The sequence below is a fragment of the Psammomys obesus genome, unplaced genomic scaffold (genome assembly GCF_907164565.1).
Source record: "Psammomys obesus unplaced genomic scaffold, mPsaObe1.curated_primary_1811, whole genome shotgun sequence".
Lineage (NCBI taxonomy): Eukaryota > Metazoa > Chordata > Mammalia > Rodentia > Muridae > Psammomys > Psammomys obesus.
The window spans coordinates 229,077-247,590 of NW_026592586.1; the positions used below are offsets into that span (position 1 = coordinate 229,077).

Sequence of the window (18,514 nt, forward strand, 5' to 3'; positions counted from 1 at the left end):
AGTGGTGCTTAACCAGCCACCTGATTTGACGAGCCCGTGCTGTTGCAATTTCAGGGTATACACTACAGATTTGGGGTCTTTTCAAGCAAAGTGAGCAAAGATTCAGAAAGATATTAAGATGAGAGAGGGTCGTAAATACATACCTAAATGTCTCACACCTTGGGAAATTTGGGGTCAAAGGGAACTTGGCAAGAGAATGAAAATGATCACGACGCTCATTTGAAGCAAGAGATCCAAGGACCCAGGTTCTCAGACTCGAAGGAAAGCTGAGCTGGACTCCTGACCTCACAATGGTAGCTTTGCACAGCGAGACCAGACGCCCCAAGTCCAGCTTGCCTGTGCTGCACAACTCACAACTATAGTTCCAGCCCTGAGGAGGTTGAGGCTCCAAGGTCAAGGCCTTTCTTCTTCAGGGTGCGTGTCTGTATTTCTAACATTTCAGCCTTGGTTCTGTGGCAGGTATTCAGATATGTTTCTCCAAAAAAAACCAAACACCTCAGAAAATTCTTTTTAATTTTAAAGTTTTTAAGCCTATAATTCCCAGGTGGTCTCCAAACTGAGTACTACCCAGTGCTGATCCTGATTAGCTTTTTAAAAATCAGGTACGTTTGGGATGGTAGTATCCCAGACAAAGACTTCTTTCGTGTAGCAGTCAAGGTGACGGTTTTCCCTCCGCCAATCTTCACGAAGTTTCCGGCACCCAATCCTTTTAGAATGGTTGCTGGGGAAGGAGGCAGAGGCTGCCAGGATCCTGACATTAGATAGCAAGAACAAGCTTCCGCTTGAATTAAAAAAACACAACAGTAGTTGCGGGTGATGGATCACGCCTGCAATCCAATCACTTGAAAAGGCAGAGGCAGGTGGGTATCTGTGAGTTCGAGGCTAGCCTGCTTTACAAAGAGGGTCCAGGACAGCCAAGGCTACACAGAGAAGCCCTGTCTTGAATAACCCAAACCCAAACCAAACCAAACCAAAAACAGCAACAAAATCGCTCCTCCCAAATGCCTCCTCCCCCCCCCCCCAAAAAAAAAAAAAACAAAAACAAAAACCCACTCATCAGGACATGGCTGTTCGTTGACTTCAATCCAGAGTTGGAGGCAGAGGCAGGCAGATCTCCAAGATGTAGTTCCAGGACAGCCGGGACGACACAGAGAAACCATCTCTAAAAAACAAAACCCAACCCCAGAACACTTCTATTCTATTTCGGATGTGGATTCGAATTCTAGGGAAGAAACGGTCTCAGCTCAGTGGAGTGCCACGAGCTTGTTATTACGTGGGCTGTCTAGTGACACTGGCCTTCCCTGGGCCTCATTTCCCAAATTCCAAGTCATTCCTGAGACCAAGCGCCCAGAAATATGGAGTTGGGAGTTTTAAGGTTACCAGATGACCATTTGGAGAGTCCAGAGGGCCCAACTTTCACTTTCTGTTCACAAACTGGTAAACACTGAAATTCAGAGTATTATCGTCACTCATTGAATGCCTTGGGCTGTAGGCTAACTGCGTTAAGATAGGACAGTTTACACTGGCAGCTGTCACCATTCTTAGTCTGGCCAGACTCAAATTCTGGTTAGTGCAGCCATTAAGACTGTTAGATGCAAAACCAACTGTTATCTGAAAACCGCCAAGATCATTTCAGTGTATTCTGTTCAACCCTTTTCTTGAAACAGTGGGGGCTCTGAAAAGAGCCTTTGGATTTTAAAATTTCAAAACTTCCGATGTCAAATTATTTTCCCTTGGCCTTGTGGTGGCTCTCGGTCTTCTTGGGCAGCAGCACGGCCTGGATGTTGGGCAGGACGCCGCCCTGCGCGATGGTGACGCGGCCCAGCAGCTTGTTGAGCTCCTCGTCGTTGCGGATGGCCAGCTGCAGGTGGCGCGGGATGATGCGCGTCTTCTTGTTGTCGCGGGCCGCGTTGCCGGCCAGCTCCAGGATCTCGGCCGTCAGGTACTCCAGCACGGCCGCCAGGTACACCGGGGCGCCGGCGCCCACCCGCTCCGCGTAGTTGCCCTTGCGGAGGAGCCGGTGCACGCGGCCCACGGGGAACTGCAGCCCGGCGCGGGACGAGCGGGTCTTGGCCTTGGCGCGGGCCTTGCCGCCCTGCTTGCCGCGTCCGGACATGATAGTTAAAACACTACGACTACAAAGCAATTACAGCAAAGTAGGAAGAGTAGGGAAACATAGGTGCTTTTATAGTAGCTTGACGGGTAGTAAACGCAACTATTTGATTGGTTGCAAGCGAGCACAGTGAAGTAGCCAATAGAAAATGCGTATCTCGAAACTTCATTTGCATAACTCCACCCATGAGGACACTGGTTTTCTTCTTCCAATTAGGCAGCACTCATTTGAAATCCCTCATTAGCATAAACGCCCTATAAGTAGGAGAAGTCCGCTTCCAGCCCACATTGAGTTTCCGGCGTTAAGAGACTGGAGGATGCCTGAGCCCGCGAAGTCCGCTCCCGCCCCGAAGAAGGGCTCCAAGAAGGCGGTGACCAAGGCGCAGAAGAAGGACGGCAAGAAGCGCAAGCGCAGCCGCAAGGAGAGCTACTCGGTGTACGTGTACAAGGTGCTGAAGCAGGTGCACCCCGACACGGGCATCTCGTCCAAGGCCATGGGCATCATGAACTCGTTCGTCAACGACATCTTCGAGCGCATCGCGGGCGAGGCGTCGCGCCTGGCGCACTACAACAAGCGCTCGACCATCACGTCGCGGGAGATCCAGACGGCCGTGCGCCTGCTGCTGCCCGGGGAGCTGGCCAAGCACGCCGTGTCCGAGGGCACCAAGGCCGTCACCAAGTACACCAGCTCCAAGTGATCGTGCCAAGTAAGCCTGCATTACAGATTCCAAAGGCTCTTTTCAGAGCCACCCACTTTCTCAAGAAAGGAGCTGTGTCGAACGCCACTTTCAGTTTTAGCTTTCTGAAAGCAAAGGAGTGCCTGCCTGTCCTTTTAAGCGGTTAAGGTAAAAGGAGGCTAGTTTTATTTTGTTGCCAGTGTTTGTTACCTTTTAGCTACAATTGCTTTCTCTTGGGTGTTCTGAAAAATGACCTTTGGGCGGCATTCCACTTACACATCTTGTAAACGTCACTTCCGGCAGCCAGCCTCCGTTAAAGTCCGCCGTAAGGAAGTTGTAGGACGGGGTTGATAGTGGAAAAAAGATAAAAGGGAACCTGTGGGTGCTCATTGACCACTGGAGGTTTGTCTTCAGGTTCATTTTGGGAAGAAGGGCCTCCAAGTTTGCTTTCATTTTGGAAGAGGTAAACGGAGCTTTAGATCAGTTTTGGAAACCTTAGAATATCAAATGCAGTTCGGCTTTGTTGAACCCGCCTCTGACACTCGTCGCTGCTCTGGGGTTCCGGTGAGAAATGAAACACTAAGTTGTTCAAATGCAGATGTAGCATTTTTGGTCGTTATGTTTTTCGATAGAGTGCTTCGGCCAAGCTATGTCCATTTCCATAGTCTCAGGAAAACGAAGCAGCCGGTGGGGAGAGGGTGAACTGGAAGGAAGCTTACGACTTGCGCCAGAAATGCCGAAACCAACGCCATTTGCTGTGGATGTTGACTCAACAATTCAGAATAACAGGAAAAGGATTTCAGGGTTCTTAGCGGAGTTTTTTTTTTTATTCATCTGCTTATCCGAATGAAGGGTTAATATCATTTCTGGTCGCCCTGACTGCCCAGTGAAGGGTTTTGGCCATAAATACTGGCTGTGCTCAAACTGGGCGCATTTCCTCAGAACCCGTTTCTTTTCTAAGCTCCGCCTTGCCTGTTGGAAGAAACAGCGCTGTGTCTCGCTCCCTTTCCCAATAGAAGCCCACACCACGCTCATCCTCTCCTATATCGTTTATTTCTAGAAACTGTGCCTAGATACTGTTTAGGTCTCCAGCGTAAACCAGCTGCGTGGGGAACCTCCCAGCCTTCTGGCGCCTCATGTCTCCTCCCTTCGTGCTGCACAACTTGCCTGCTTTTTTTCTGGTTCTCGTCTGGTGCCGAAGGACCACAAAGGGCTCAAAAAGGGTATAAGGGGTTTCTGTGGTTGGAGAGGAGTTTGATACTCCGCATTTAACAACAGATCCGAGTCCGTGATTTTCGTTCTTTCCTTTGGCGAGATTCGTGCTGTTTGTTAGTGTCCCTTGTCCTTCCAAATCCCTGTGTGTTTGTATGTGTGGTGTGTAGTGTTTGTATGAGTTCAGATGGTTGTCGCTTTGCTCAGAAGTAGCGTGTCTGTATGAGAGAGAGTGTTACTGTAAAAGAGCTGCCTCCAGGAACTTGATTTTAATGAAGCATAGACCCAAACAAGATAGCTCTAGACAAGAAGAAATCAGTGAAACGGTATCTTGCTCAAAATCTCTGAAATTCATGACTTGGTAATTCCATGCCTGGCTGTCATGTGCAGGCAGGATTATTGGCTGTGGTCTTTTTATTGCAGGGTTCCAGAGGGGAGTATAAACTTGGTTGCTGAGACAGAAAGATTGCTTCTGTATGTAAAACAGTATTACTTTACCCATAATTACTGTATTATAAGGGATATGGCATGGGAGTAGAATGTGTACCACATCTGAAAGAGGACCATAGGGTCACTCTTGTTTTGAACAGTGGTCCTCCATAGGACCTCTGACTTAAAATCAATACCTTTGTCTCTTTAGTCAGAATACTTCAATAGATACTTAAATCTGTGTTCACTGACCTCCAGTATTTCTGTTTTCCTAGTTAACTCCTCTAAACTTGCACAACTGCTGTGAATATTTCCTATTTTATGAACATAAGTAACTTTAAGCACATTGTTTATTTCAGCAGGAAATTAGTAAATTATAATGTGATTTAAGTACAAGTTGGCTTGTATACAGGGTTTAAAAAGTATATCAACTTCAAATGGAAAACAATGGTATATTATTCCACATTCTTGTGCTTTTAGATTAAGGTGTGGCCTTTAAGTGCTACTCATAATTACATTTGCATATTTTTGTTTACTTAGTAGTTTGACTTTTGGCTCCAATGTGTTAAGATGTATCTTTTATTATTATGTAAAAGTGTTAGCATAATAATCTAGTTTACAGACATCTAGGGCTTATTGTATAAGAAAAAAAGATTACCTTAAATTTACCAACTTTCCCCACCAGATTTATTTAGTTGAATAAAATTATTTTTTTAATATAAACATTTAAACTTATGCATTGAACTAAATAAAATCATACAGCAATTTTGAAAATAGAATAACATTTTAAATAACAAGCGGTAAGGACTCAACATGTCAGCTTAAAAACTAAATTCATGGGGAGACAATTACTTTAAGAACTTGAATGACTATTAAACAGAACGAGTCAGTGCCTCATCTTTGGATATGATATTATTTCTAACTTTGAGGTTACAAAATATAAGACATTGAAATGTTTGCTCTGTGCAAGTTTCCTGTTGTTGCTGAGGTTAGAGTGAGTGTTGTGTAATAAATTAGAAAACACCGTTTCTTTAAATTATGTTACTCTAGATTTGTAGGAGTAAAAGATAGGCCTTTGGGCCTAGAGGGCCAGGCAGCTTTGAGATTAGGGCTTCTTAGTGGATCTCTAAGGAAGCACAATTGCTTGCTTTAGTTAATTTGTTTCTTTAATTGCTACCAAGTGCCCTAGCTACTGAGGAAAACAAATAAACACACAAGATAATGATTATGTTTACTCACTGTTTACAGGAAGTAACACATTAATTCAGTTGGGCACATAATACCGGAAACAGAGGCGAGACTGTCTGGTTTATTTTTATGTGGCTGGGATTTACATTCATATCTTAACAAAATTATCAGTTCTTTACCAATCTTAAATTCAAGTTCTAAGTTCATAATGACAGATTTGGCAGGATAAGTTTTACACCAAAACCCCATTTTTTGAGGGTTTTTTTTTGTTTGTTTGTTTGTTTTTTGTTTTTTCATTTTCCTTCACATTGCAAAGGAAGGTTAGGATGCTAAAATAATCAGTTGTATTTGAGTTCCCAGGGACTGTCTACTTGTAACCGAGTCTTTAAAAGTTGTTTGGAAAAGAATATTGAGGAGATAATTGAGTCAGTAAAGTGCTTGCTGTGTGATATGAAGACCAAAGTTTAATTTTCAGGACTCCTGTAAAAATGCTGGAGGCGGCAGAGGAGCATGCACAAGGAATGTGTGCTAATAATTAACCGAATGTCCTTGAAGTATCGACAAATGCCGCCACACTGACCCTGCAGAGTTCGGTGACTATCCCCTCAGAGAGGTGGGAGGAGGACTGAATGGAACAACAAGAGAAGAACAGCGCACCGGGAAGTGTTTCACGGCAGTAAAATTGCCGCAGCCCATTGTTTTGTACTGAAAAAGTGAGGCCTCTGGGGTTGAAGTTTAACCTGCTGGGCGCTCATGCTCACAGGGAGAATTTAAGGCAAGTCACAGTTTCTGCCTCGGTAACTGCACCTTGAGGACAGAGGTTCTAGCACAGCCCTTTAGAAATAAGGCAGCTAACTGGTGTAGCATTGCAAAGCAGCTCCTTCGGAGTGTGGGGAAGGTTGTCAGGAAGTGGCATTGGAGGAGATCCCAAAGATTTTTTTTTTCCATCTTGCTTGTTTTAATATGAACTCAGAACTTCAGTTTAGGCTAGGTTAAAATGAAAGTTGTCGGGAAAAGGCCAAAAATATGTTTTTTTCCTTTAAAAATCACGTTTTATCTGTTTTGTTTGCTTGCGGTGGGCAGGGAAGCCCACTGTGACACGCTGTGCACAAGGACAGGTCAGGGCAGCTTGAGAGATTCCGTTTCCACCTTGTTTGTACCCTGTGGTTCCCGGGGACCGAACTCTGGGTTTTCGGCTTGGTAGCAAGCACCTTTACTCCCAGCACTGACAAGGTTAAAGGTCTTTAATCCATACACATCCTGTCTGCTGTTGTCTGACTGAGTTTAAACAGTTTCATTCTTCTATTAAAAGGACTTGAAACAGCATATATCAAAATCTTGGGAATAGTTTGTCTACCGCGATGATGGGATTTTATAAATTTATAGAGTTTAGATTAAAAATATCAGGTTGAAAGAAAAATGCATTTCACAAAAAAACCCCCCCCCCCCCCCCCCCCCCCCCGCATAATCTCTTTAGGAACATTCTTACAGAGATTTAAAACAATTATTCCCAAGGTGTTAAGATTCAGCACTTCTTTTAGACACTCCCAGTAATCTCACATTCATGGCATTAGCAATTCCTTTATCTGAACCTTGGCCCAGTGCACCCTGGGTGGCTGAGTCAATGGAGGCAAGTACATTGCAGCTTCCCACCTTCTCCTCAAGAGGAGATAAACTCACTAAGTTACTTAGATCCATATATATACATAAATATACATATATATATATATATCATCTTGCTGAGTGTTTAGTGCGTTGTCCAGCATGAATTAGGAAGAGGGGAGTAATTCTTAAAACCTCTTAGCTCTGAGTGGAAGCCAGGAAGCAGAAGGACTGAGGGTTGGCCTGATGGTCAAGTGCCGGCTCTTCTTGAGGACCTGGATTCAAACTCCAGCACCCACACGTCGTCTCACAACCCAGTGTAATCCCAGTTCCAGAGGGTTCAATGCCCTCTTCTAGTCTCCAGACATGCAAGTAATATGCACAGCACTCTGCCCACCCCTGTTTGGCCTTCATTTGGCCCCAGCTACAGCCAGGGAAGCAAGGTTATGCAGCCCGGTCAGCCACGCCTGTGGGAAATAAACTAGGTTCCATGGAGGGAGAGCAAGGACATGTCTAGCTCTTGGTCTTCCTTTTCTGTCTCTCTTTCACCTATTGGGGAGCCTGCAAGCATCATGGCCAGCAGAGAGACGATCCGTGTGACGTGAACAGTGAGCTTGAGTCAGCACCACCTTACCAGGTGCTGTATCCAGACCTTCCAGGGTCTGACCTTGGAGTTTATTTTTCTTACACGTTTAAACACAGTGAAACTCTGGGCAAAGGTTTTTGTGTGACAGTTATTACAACAAAACCTTAGGCACAGCTACAAAGGAACTCTAGCAAAGCAGCAAAGCTCCTGTGACTACTACAGTAAAAATAGGTTCTATGGACTGATACTGCTCAGGGCAAGGTCCTAAGTAGGATTTGTAATAAGCGTAAGGGTGGATTCTGTTGACAGAGTGTGCAAAGTACACAGGACCTCTATTGAAAGGATGGGTTTGATTTACTGAGACATAGGGCTCAGGATTAGGGCCTAAACAATGCCCAGGGTATTGGGGGATTCGAGAAGGCTGGCTCCACTGAATAGCAAAAAGATCGCCACGTTGTCAGACAACATCCACTCCAGCTTTCTGGGTTAGAGTCATTTTTCTTCAAAGAAAATAGTGTTGTGTGTTTAACAAGCCTGGTTCCTCCAATGCTTTCTTTAAGATCTGTCTCCTACATTTGCCTTTCTGTTCTTATTTTAAAAAATGTCTTCTTAGTAACTACAGCTGGTATGGGTCAGGTGTTGGCAGTCTTAACAGTGATTTAAGAAAGGAGGCTTCTAACCTTCTTGCCTGCCCTGTTGGGTCACTGCTGAGGAGACATCACCAGAGACTGTCTTGTGGCTGAAGGGCAAAAGTGCCCGCCCTCACGGCCTTCTACCTCAGCTGGGAAGAACAAATGCAAACAATGGTTAGTCTGATTCTAATTGTACAGAATGTGAGAAAAGCCTAAATTCTGGGGGAAAAGAAGGGTAGAGCAGAGGAAGGAGGGTTATGCACCGCCAGGAATATAAAAATTAGGAACACTGACCCACAGGTTTGCTATACTTAGTAGTTAAATGTAGCATATTTTTCCTATGTGCCACTATTTTAGAACTGTGTTTCTGAAACAGCGTTTCACTGTGTTTCCCTCGATTAAGCCTCAGACAATGCAGTGTTAGCTGGAGGAATGCTTGAAGGATTAAACCAGTAAAGAAGACAAGTGTAGACTGATTAATTCTATTTTTGTACTGTTCTGAGCGCCTGTCTTTTCTTCCCTGCTGCCTTGGTGGTTGTGATTTAAAGAAATGTGTACTAGTGTGCGTGTGAACACTGGAAGGGAGAGCTGTGCCTCTTTCCAGCACAGTCCTTAAGTTTGGTACCTTTGTTGTTGCTAATTTCTCTCTCTCTGTATGTGTGTGTGTGTCTGTCACGTGTGTGTATGCACATGTGTGCGCACAGCAATGCATGCCTGTGCATTCGTGCTGAGGGAAGAAAGGATTGAGTGTCCTAGCATTCTCTGCTTATTCCTTTGAGGCAGGGTCTCTCCCTGCTGAACCTGGGTCTTGGGTCTTCTTGGCCAGGCTGGAAGCCAATAAGTTCTAGCCATCTTTCTGTCTCTGCCTCTACTTAGAGCTAGTGTTAGAGGCATTTGTGGAAATGCCTGGTTTGTTATGTAGGTGCTGAGAATTCTTGCCCTCATTATGGCAAAGCAAGCACTCTTAGCCATTGAGCCTGTTCTCCAGCTGCTGAGTTTAATGCCTTTTCAACTGTGTTTACAAAAGATTGTGCACACTAGTATTAAAGTAGATATGCAGGAGGAAACATAGTGAGCCCCTGGGCCTTCAGAAGTCATACCTCCCACTGGCTGTGGAGAGAGGGTTCTTCTGCCTCCATTCCCTTCTCCTGTCATCAGGCTCCTCCTGACAGTGCTTGTCAGAAACGTCCCAAGTCCAGCTTTGAGATCTTTTTGTAAGTGCCTGCAAAACATATCACAGAAGTTCTTCCGATAATAAAGGGACAGCGTGGGTGTGACATGGGTCAAGGGAGAGTGAAAATTACAAGTCCTTTGACGAGTTTGACTTCAGCACGTTCCCTGCCAGACTAATGTGTCAGCCCACAGCTATTAGAGGGAATTGCTTATTATGCAAACGCCGTATGTATTCCCTGCGCTGGATTTGGACATGTAGAAAGCATAATTTAAGATTTACCTTGTTTACTTATCAAGAAGAAGGGGAAAATACATTGGGTGGGGAGCACTTTTCCATCACTTTCCTTTACTGTAAAGGAAGGTGACCTCTCCACCAGCTCCCCAAGGGATGAGCATTTGAGAGAACAGAGGTTTCTGGAAAGTCAGTGCCTGCCTCATGTGGAAATAGCAACTGATACTTTTTCAAACAGTCCTCACACAAGGATCCTTGCAGTCCTGCGCGCCAAGCTCCACGGGCTCCTTCCCTTCAGAGCAACCCTCACTCTCCTAAAGAGTCCTACCCCTTATAGCGTCCATCAGAGGGAACTCTCGGAACAATAACTAGAGAGATCCCATTAATCCTCCACTGAAACCAGCCTCCAGGATCACAGGGGCTAAGTTTACCGCACAGGCCCAGCCTCCAATGGCACCTGGGGAAATCAGTGTCTTTGTTGCTTGAATTTCATCTTCTGCAATCAGCAGGAGGGCAGCTGTGGTTGTGGCGGACCGTGGCTGTGATTACTAAACTATGGAATGGTATGTATAGGCTGCTCAAGACTCCGCTTGTCTCCAGGAAAAACTAAAGTGTGTTCATCGCAGTTGCCCTCTCACTTCAGGTAGAACAACAGGGCATCTGCAGAGTAGCTCCAGTGAGTCAACCTTCCTCTCTTTCTCTCTACAGGCGGAGACCTGACATCTACTCTGAGCCTCATCAGCACCTGGTGTCCTTTTTCCCCTGACAAGCGAGGCAATGGAAACGGGCGATACCAGCAGATTAATGGATGTTTTCTTCGAAAGGCCAGGAAGCATCTGGCTAAACAGTTCTGTTAAAAATGTTCACTGTAGAAATTTGTGATAAGACGCACAGGAGCAGGAAACTGAAATCCTCTTAGCAAAATTAAAATATTCCTAGCAAAAGAAAGCTTTTAAGTGTTTGTGACATGTGAAAACATGTGATGTACATATAATAAATATGTAATGTAAAGCAAAAACACGTCGTGTTGTAAGCATGCGAACTAAATATGGTTAGAAATCATGATTTGTGGAAGTATAACATTTACGAATGTCTCAATACCTGTGTAATTAGTTTTGTGTTTTTAGTTGCTCAGAGTCCCGGTTTTTGGGGAATGGAGAGCATGCAAATCACAAATCTTCATTTACAAATCTTCACTTTTTTTCTTCTTGAGGGGAAAAAACTTAGATCAACCAGCTGGAACAGGTAGGCTAAGGTTGTACCTCTAGTGTATGTGTGTCACACGCAAGATGCTGTGTTCAGTCCCCGGAAGTAGAGTTCAAAAAGAAAGAAAAGAGGAAGAAAGAGGAGGAGGACAAAATGAAGGCAGGTATGGGGAGGTGAGCAGAAACCCCGTGACTGACTTAGGAGGCTGGAGCAAAAAGATGGGGACTTGAAGGGCAGCCCGGGCCACCTAGTACTATACTGTGAAACAAAAACCAAAGCTGGACATATTTCTGCACATAAGATTTTTATTTTTTAAGTGGTGATTTTCAGCTGCCTGGGGTAAAATAGCAATCCAAGTGCTTTTGCTGGATTTTTTAAGTATAGAACCTAAGAGTTCTCCAAGTTCACCACGTCCATGTCCTGTCAGTCTGTCAAGGTCACCCTGATGCCTGCCTCCTACCACTGATGGTTAACGGCCAAGAAGGTCCGTAATCAAGGGTCAGAGGAACCAAACGGATGTCAAATACACAGGGTGCTCAGAGAGACACACCAGTAAACACATCTGTTTTCCTAGCGGAAGATCAGACTGTGCTGGAAAGATGGAAATCACTCTCACGACTCTCAACTGGAAATTTTGTTTTTCAAATGAAACACACTAGAATAAAATATATAAATTTAGGCACTTTACTAAGACACTTTTGTGAAAGGGGAAAAAAATAGAGGCACAGAGACAGAGGCAGACAGACAGATGGACAGAGAATAAAACTTGTCATCTTGTCACCAGAAATGTGATGTCTTCTCCTTCATGTTTTGATCTAGAAATATTTTAGATGTTGACTCTCCCTCATACTGCCCCCTTTGATAACTGCCTTTGAAACTCTGAGGTTCCTGCAAGAGAGTTCCAACCTTACACACTCAGTCCTTATCAGTCATGGTTATTGATGTTTATGCAAAACACATAAAGTCTAGATAAATATTACAATACCATCATAGTTAATTTTTTGGAATTTCTGATGATTCATGGGCCAGAGAATAATCAGCACATTTTTTCTTTTTCTTTCACACAAGCATTTAGGGACCTTTACAAAACAGACCTAATGGGATTTCTTTGGGTTGAGAACCTGTTCTCTGGTGATAAAGGATAGAAAGACAGGACAATCAGGAGACATGGCTCGTGAATCTTCACCTCAGCCTCGACACCGAGGTCTAGCTTGTGTTTCCCACTGAGAGTCAAGTTTTCATAGAAACACCTCCAAACAACAGTAACAAACCAACACAAACTGTGCTTAAGGACAAAACATATGCGAGCTTGGAGCACGGCAGCCAGCACTTCCCTCTCACCCCCGAACCTGAGCAGTACATCTCATCTGCGACCCTGCGAGTCCATTCACGAAAGCAGACTCCTGAAGAGAAACAAGTAACACCTCATGACATTTGAATTAATTTTTGAACTGCTTTATTAAACTTTGAACATGGTTGAGTAGTGTTCAAAACCCACCAAATACACATGCAAATATGCAGACACATATACTCGCAAGTGTGAGCACGTGAGTATGCATACACACACACACACACACACACACACACACACACACACACACACACACCTGCAGGGCTGGCCTGTGAGCCTGGGCTCTACCACATGCTAGAAAGGTGCTTTCCCTCCGAGACTCATCCCCAGTGTTCTCCGTGTGCTTTTCATTTTGAGACTGGGTCTCATGAAGTTTGCCAGGCTGTCTGTGAAATAACAGCCCAGGCTGGCTTTGAACTTGGATCCTTTCTCAGTCCCTCTGTATCTGGGATTACAGTGCTGTACACCAGGCCTAGCTCCACAGTTAACTTTAACACCCAAGCACAAAACTTCCTGAGACAAAGGCACTAAGCCACCTCCAATTTTTTTTTTTGTCTTAATAAACATCAAGTTTTCCTCATACTGTCTTGTTCTGAAATTATTTTCTGTAGCGTAAGTTAAGATCCCTGCCTCAAGAGGATTAAGTATCTCCCGAGAACTCAGAGAACTAAAGGGTGGGGTATTGTATCTGTTCATCTAGGGGTAGATAAGGCAGATGGAGTGGGCTGCTGGTGGCGTTCAGTTGGAGAAAGGACAGGCGACCTTCACTGATAACAGCCCTGAGGCTGGCTGACCTGATTACATGGGTGCCCTTGGGGAGACGCTTACAACCGCATCCTGAACTGTTTCTCTTGAGACTCACGGAGGTAGCAAGCCTCTCACATGTTCTGTGGACTGTTCATTAGGTTGTGCTCCCTTCAACAAGGCCTCACTCTGGAGTTTTGCGATAATTCTAGGAACACCGTCTAATTCCAGTGAGACGTCTAAGACATCTGTGTTACTTTGGTCGCAGACATAAATAATGTCAATGAGATTTAGAGCCCGAATAATTGATTTTCTTCACCAATTAGAAGCCACAGAGGTAGAAGACCCCTTCCAAAGATGTTGGATACATTTTCTACCAAAGGTTACTTTTGAATAAGCAAGGAAAAGACAAAGTTTCCTTCTTCTTCTTCTTGAATTTGATTGAAATTCAAGGGCTTTCCCTAGTAGGTCTGGCATGTAGGAATGCTTGTCAATGAAAGGGAAAAATCGGGTGGGACCCGAGTCCCCTGGGGTCACCTGGCGCTGCAACCTGAGCGATTCTGCAGTGAGCACATAGGTAAGAGTCTACTTTTTGTGGGGAAGAGAAACACAAACGCCCCTCCTCCGGGGGCGGTGCCTGGAGACGCACCAATCACAGCTCGCCCTGCTCTACATAAGGCCCCCGTGACCACGCCCCCACCTGCTCTGTTGGTGCTCTTTGTACTTTGCTCCTTGCCTGTATTTCTTGACCACTCCGTGGCCATGTTGGAAATGGCTCCAGCAGCCTCTGGCAGCCTCGTTCCGGGTTCTTTGGAGAAACCTCCACCTAAAAGGCGAGGGAAGAAGCGTGGCCTGGGCGCTGCTCCCAGGCTGATTCCTGAGGCCCTTTCGGTGTCTCAGGAACAGGCTGGACTGACCCTTCCTGCCCTCAAGAAAGCCCTGGCTGCGCTGTTTATGACGTAGAGAAGAACAGCCGCATCAAGCTGGCTCTCAAAGAGGCCTGTGATAAGGGGTTCCTAGTGGAGACCAGGGCACCAGCACCTCAGGCTCCTTCAAGCTAAGCAGGAAGACGGCTCCTGAGAAGGGCAAGGCCAAGACCGCTGCTTCTGCCAAGGCTAAGAAGCTGGGTTTGTCTAGGGCCTCGAGATCCCTTAGGAGCAGTAAGACCGAGGGTGTCAAGAAGCCAAAGGCCACGCCCAGAGAAGCATCCGGGAGCAGCAGCGGAAAAGTCCTGCTAAGGCGAGGGCAGCCAACCCAACGCTGGGAAGGCAAAGATGGTCTTCCAGAAGACCGAGCTGAGGAAGGCAGCAGCGAGGAAGTGAGTTTCAAAGCCAGTTTTCAAGAAAACCCAAAAGCTCTTTTTAAGAGCCGTTTAACATAATTATTAAGTGGCAAAAACACTCTGAAGGAAAGGTAGAGGCGGGCAGTCACTTCAGGTCAACCTGTCTTCAAAACCCCAACATTCTGAGGTCCCTAGGCGTGGCCTCCAAATTTGGTTGTTTATTAGTGCTTTTACACCAAAAGGTTACCGTTGAAGCACACAATGAATGTCTTTCATTCTGGAGACACCACCATACCAAAGAAGGAGGTAATTGTTGAGCTCAGTAGTAGCAGCCACTTCTGACCAAATACTGTTCTTAAATTTGCCCTGTAAAATGTCATTAAGCGGTGTCTGTGCTTTCGAAGCACCACGATGAATCCAGACGTTCAGGACGTAAGCGAGAGGTTATATCCACTTTTCTTGAGTTGAATGTTTAGGAGTTCCTGAGTGACAGATTGAAAAACACAGAGAGGAGTTTCAAAAATCTTGGAAGATCCTTTTTTTGTTCCACTTTATAAAGTAATTTAATACTATTAATAAAACAGCTGAAATGTTTTGTAAATCTTATAAAAATAACACGTAGGCTCATGAAACCGAGAAGAGAAGATTTAAAAACTAACAACCCCATTCTTCTGTGAAGACGCTATTAGGGCTTGGATTTAATGCCCCAGCATAACGGAAACAGTAACTGGGTAAGTCGGGGCTGAAAAACTGAAAAAAAACAAAACAAAACAAAACAAAAAACAACTTTTCCCTTAACTCCTGAGGTAGCAGTTTTATGCATTAAAGTTTGCCACAAACAGTGAATTCACATTCATCTATTATTAGGCCTTGGTTTGAGAAGTGACAAAAGACCAGAGCAGGCTTGAGAGAGTCAAGAACACTTGCTGTTCTTGAAGACCGGTTTGGATATCACAACCCTCAAGTGCCTCACAACTGTTCCAACTCCAGGTTCCTGGAAATACTCCGCCCTCTTCTGGCAACATGCACCAACATGGCGAGAGGAACTTCAAATAATAGCCATTGCACAATTATGCCGGTTCACGTTCCACACGCTGCCAGCAGGTCGTCTAATACAGAATAATTGTGCACTTAGGCCTTATGAGTTGTACACCATGAGTGCCAGCTAAACATGTTTTCAATTTGTGTAGCACCAGCCCCCCTTGCCTTGCTTGTATACCACGGGCCGCGTCTTCCAGTGCTTGGAAGTTTGAAAATAGCTCGAGATTATGCGAGCTTACCTGGCAAGGCAGCGAGCTCTTACATGGTCAGCACCTTGAAATGGGCTGCCTTAACGTCTTCACACGGTGACAGCGGGGAACTGGCTTCACTCAACAGACGGCAGGCAAGGACTTTAAGGCGCCCAGCATTCTAAAGCCGTGCGCCCAGCATTCACAGACTTCACACACAAATCGCACAGTTCAGGACTTGAGGGCGATGGCACACACGCGGTCCTACCAGACCCAAACACGGGTCCTAGCAACCTCTGCTGTGACCACCTGCCCACACCGCCAGCCTCCCCAGCTCCTCCTCGTTTCTGTCAGACGCAACCTCCTCTAAAACCCTGCATTTTTATAATACTGCTGCGTGGTATATTATATAGAAAGTAAGTTGTGATTCTACCACCGAACTATAGCGTAAAACGTTCAACAAGCTACGTTAACTACTAAGCACTTAAAACTAAATCGTGGACAACTCTTTTCGTGCATACGTGGGTGGCCCTGAAAAGGACCTTTTGAAACAATGGAAAAGCGCGGACAAAGGCTTTAGCCGCCGAAGCCGTAGAGCGTGCGGCCCTGGCGCTTGAGCGCGTAGACCACGTCCATGGCGGTGACCGTCTTGCGCTTGGCGTGCTCCGTGTAGGTGACGGCGTCGCGGATCACGTTCTCCAGGAACACCTTCAGCACCCCGCGGGTCTCCTCGTAGATGAGGCCGGAGATGCGCTTCACGCCTCCGCGCCGGGCCAGGCGGCGGATGGCGGGCTTGGTGATGCCCTGGATGTTGTCGCGCAGCACCTTGCGGTGGCGCTTGGCGCCGCCTTTGCCCAGGCCCTTCCCGCCCTTGCCGCGGCCAGACATGACTGCGTTTGGCTTGGAACGGGACGCCCTAAGCCTCCCTTTAAATAGACCTTCTGCGGACCTGATTGAAAACCACAGGCGTTAGGCGGGGTTTTCGACTCAGGTCCTTGACAGGGGGTGGAGCAAACAGATTGCGTCATTACAATCTGAAGGTTTTTATTGGTCAGGAAACACCAGCTATTCTTTTGTGCATTGTCTCAAGTAAAGATTTCAATTCTGAAGAAAACTTCATCTTTGTTTTGTTTTTTCCTTCCTTCCTTCCTTCTTCCTTCCTTCTTTCTCTCTTTCTTTTTTCTCTCTCTTTTCCTCCCTCCCTCCTTCTTTCCCTTTCCCTCCCTCCCTCCCTCTCTTTCTTTCCTTTTTTTTTTTTTTTTTTTTTTTCCTTCCCCCCTTTTTTCCTTTTCCCTCCCTCCCTCCCTCTTTTTCTTTCCTTTTTTTTTTTTTTTTTTTTTGATGTTGGGCCCATTACGCAAAGTAGCTATCCCCCTTTCGGGTTTGTTTTTATTTCTGTCTTGTTATTGAATTTGTGAGGACTCAGGTAAGATGTCCAAAACAGGGTGCGTTAAATAGGCCAAGGGTATCCCTTGGCCGTAAATTTTAAGCCTGTTTTTGGCAGCTTTGTTTGGGAAGACAAAAACATTGAAAAAAGCATCAGCGACAGATTGAGCTCCCTAACTGCACACTTCATATTCTATATCTAGAATTAGAAACCTGGTGACTCCACCTCCCTTATTATTTATTTACTTATTTTTATAAAGACTGTGAGAAAGTCTGTACAAAAGGATGGACTTAGGTTATCAGTTGTCTCTACCTGGTGTATGCTGATCTGCTTGTGGTCCCAAGTTTGTTTCTCTTCCAGCCTTTATTAATCACAGCATGGCTTGACCAGCGTTTGAGAAGACATGTTTTGTAGGGCTGGGAATTACAGAGCAGGGCTAATACTTGATTAAGGTCATTGCAAATCCTACAATGTCCTGGTGAGGCCTGTGATAAGATTAATGTTGTCAGTCTCATTTTTTAAAGCAGGCAGAAGAACAAGCACCATTAGGTTTCAGTGTGGGTTTATTGCTGGTTTTAGACTTCCAAGTTTTATTTTTAATTTAGCAGTGAGGAGAGATGGCTTAGAAGTTAACAGCATTTGGTAATCTCCCAGAGGTCCCAGGTTTGGTTCCCAGCAGCCACATGGTAACTCACAACCACCCATAACTCTGGTTCCAGGAATTTGACACTTTTTTTTTTTTCTGATTTCCATGGGTGCCATGAGTGCAGATACAACACACAGAGAAAATAAAACAGCATAAAATTAAATATTATGCTTAGTAACATCTTTAAAATAAAGCCTTCTGACCAAATCAAAGACTTTTAATTCCTGTCTTTTATTACCCACTCTCACCAAACAAAACAACAGAGAAACAAACAAAAACCGTCTTACACCAGGAGGACCAGCTAAGTATGAACTAAAAAGAGCAAATACGAAAGAAGTTTCAAAATATTTTGATAAATTTCTAGGGCTTTGGCTGATGTTGAAGTGTTAAGCATATTTGCTCCTCACTGAAGGAGAAGACATCGGGTCTGCTACCATGTGACAGTGGCGTCTCCTTTCATAGTTTGGCAAGAAATGGCAACAGTGTTTCTCCATAGGCTTCCTTGGCCGGGAGATAAGTATTGTAGTGGTTATGCACTGACTTAAAATTATGGCATATTTTAGCTGTAATTTTTCTCTCCATTTTCTAGCTATTAACTAGCAGTCTCAAACAGCAAATTGACTAACTGATCTCACTGATTTGCATAACGGTGGAATAAAAGCTAATGATGACCAAAAAAAAAAAAAAAAAAAAAAATTGTTCCTCATAGAACTCTTTGGAGGAATTAACCTTGAGAACAGTCTAGCATCTAGTAAATATTTAAGTAAAATTACCTAAAATGTTAATTTTACAAAGAGTTGGAGGAGTTCTAGAGTATTTGCTTGGC

General features: G+C 45.0%; 3 protein-coding genes and 1 pseudogene across 3 annotated transcripts; 2 read left to right on the plus strand and 2 right to left on the minus strand.

Moving 5' to 3' along the window:
- Positions 1 to 1,723: 1,723 nt before the first annotated feature.
- On the minus strand, positions 1,724 to 2,216 carry LOC129682224 (histone H2A type 1-E). Its single transcript, XM_055614477.1, has one exon. It carries the CDS (start codon positions 2,114 to 2,116, stop codon positions 1,724 to 1,726), a length of 393 nt encoding a protein of 130 aa, XP_055470452.1. The 5' UTR covers positions 2,117 to 2,216.
- Positions 2,217 to 2,407: 191 nt separating this feature from the next.
- Positions 2,408 to 10,632, plus strand: LOC129682228 (histone H2B type 1-C/E/F/G/I). Its single transcript, XM_055614481.1, has 2 exons — positions 2,408 to 2,819; positions 10,552 to 10,632. The coding sequence occupies exon 1, from the start codon at positions 2,430 to 2,432 to the stop codon at positions 2,808 to 2,810; it is 381 nt and encodes a 126-aa protein (XP_055470456.1). The 5' UTR covers positions 2,408 to 2,429; the 3' UTR covers positions 2,811 to 2,819; positions 10,552 to 10,632.
- Positions 10,633 to 13,853: 3,221 nt separating this feature from the next.
- Positions 13,854 to 14,466, plus strand: LOC129682227 (histone H1t-like; annotated as a pseudogene).
- On the minus strand, positions 14,274 to 16,564 carry LOC129682231 (histone H4). Its single transcript, XM_055614483.1, has 2 exons — positions 15,707 to 16,564; positions 14,274 to 14,908 (listed from the first exon to the last, which is right to left on the minus strand). The coding sequence occupies exon 1, from the start codon at positions 16,541 to 16,543 to the stop codon at positions 16,232 to 16,234; it is 312 nt and encodes a 103-aa protein (XP_055470458.1). The 5' UTR covers positions 16,544 to 16,564; the 3' UTR covers positions 14,274 to 14,908; positions 15,707 to 16,231.
- Positions 16,565 to 18,514: the final 1,950 nt, after the last annotated feature.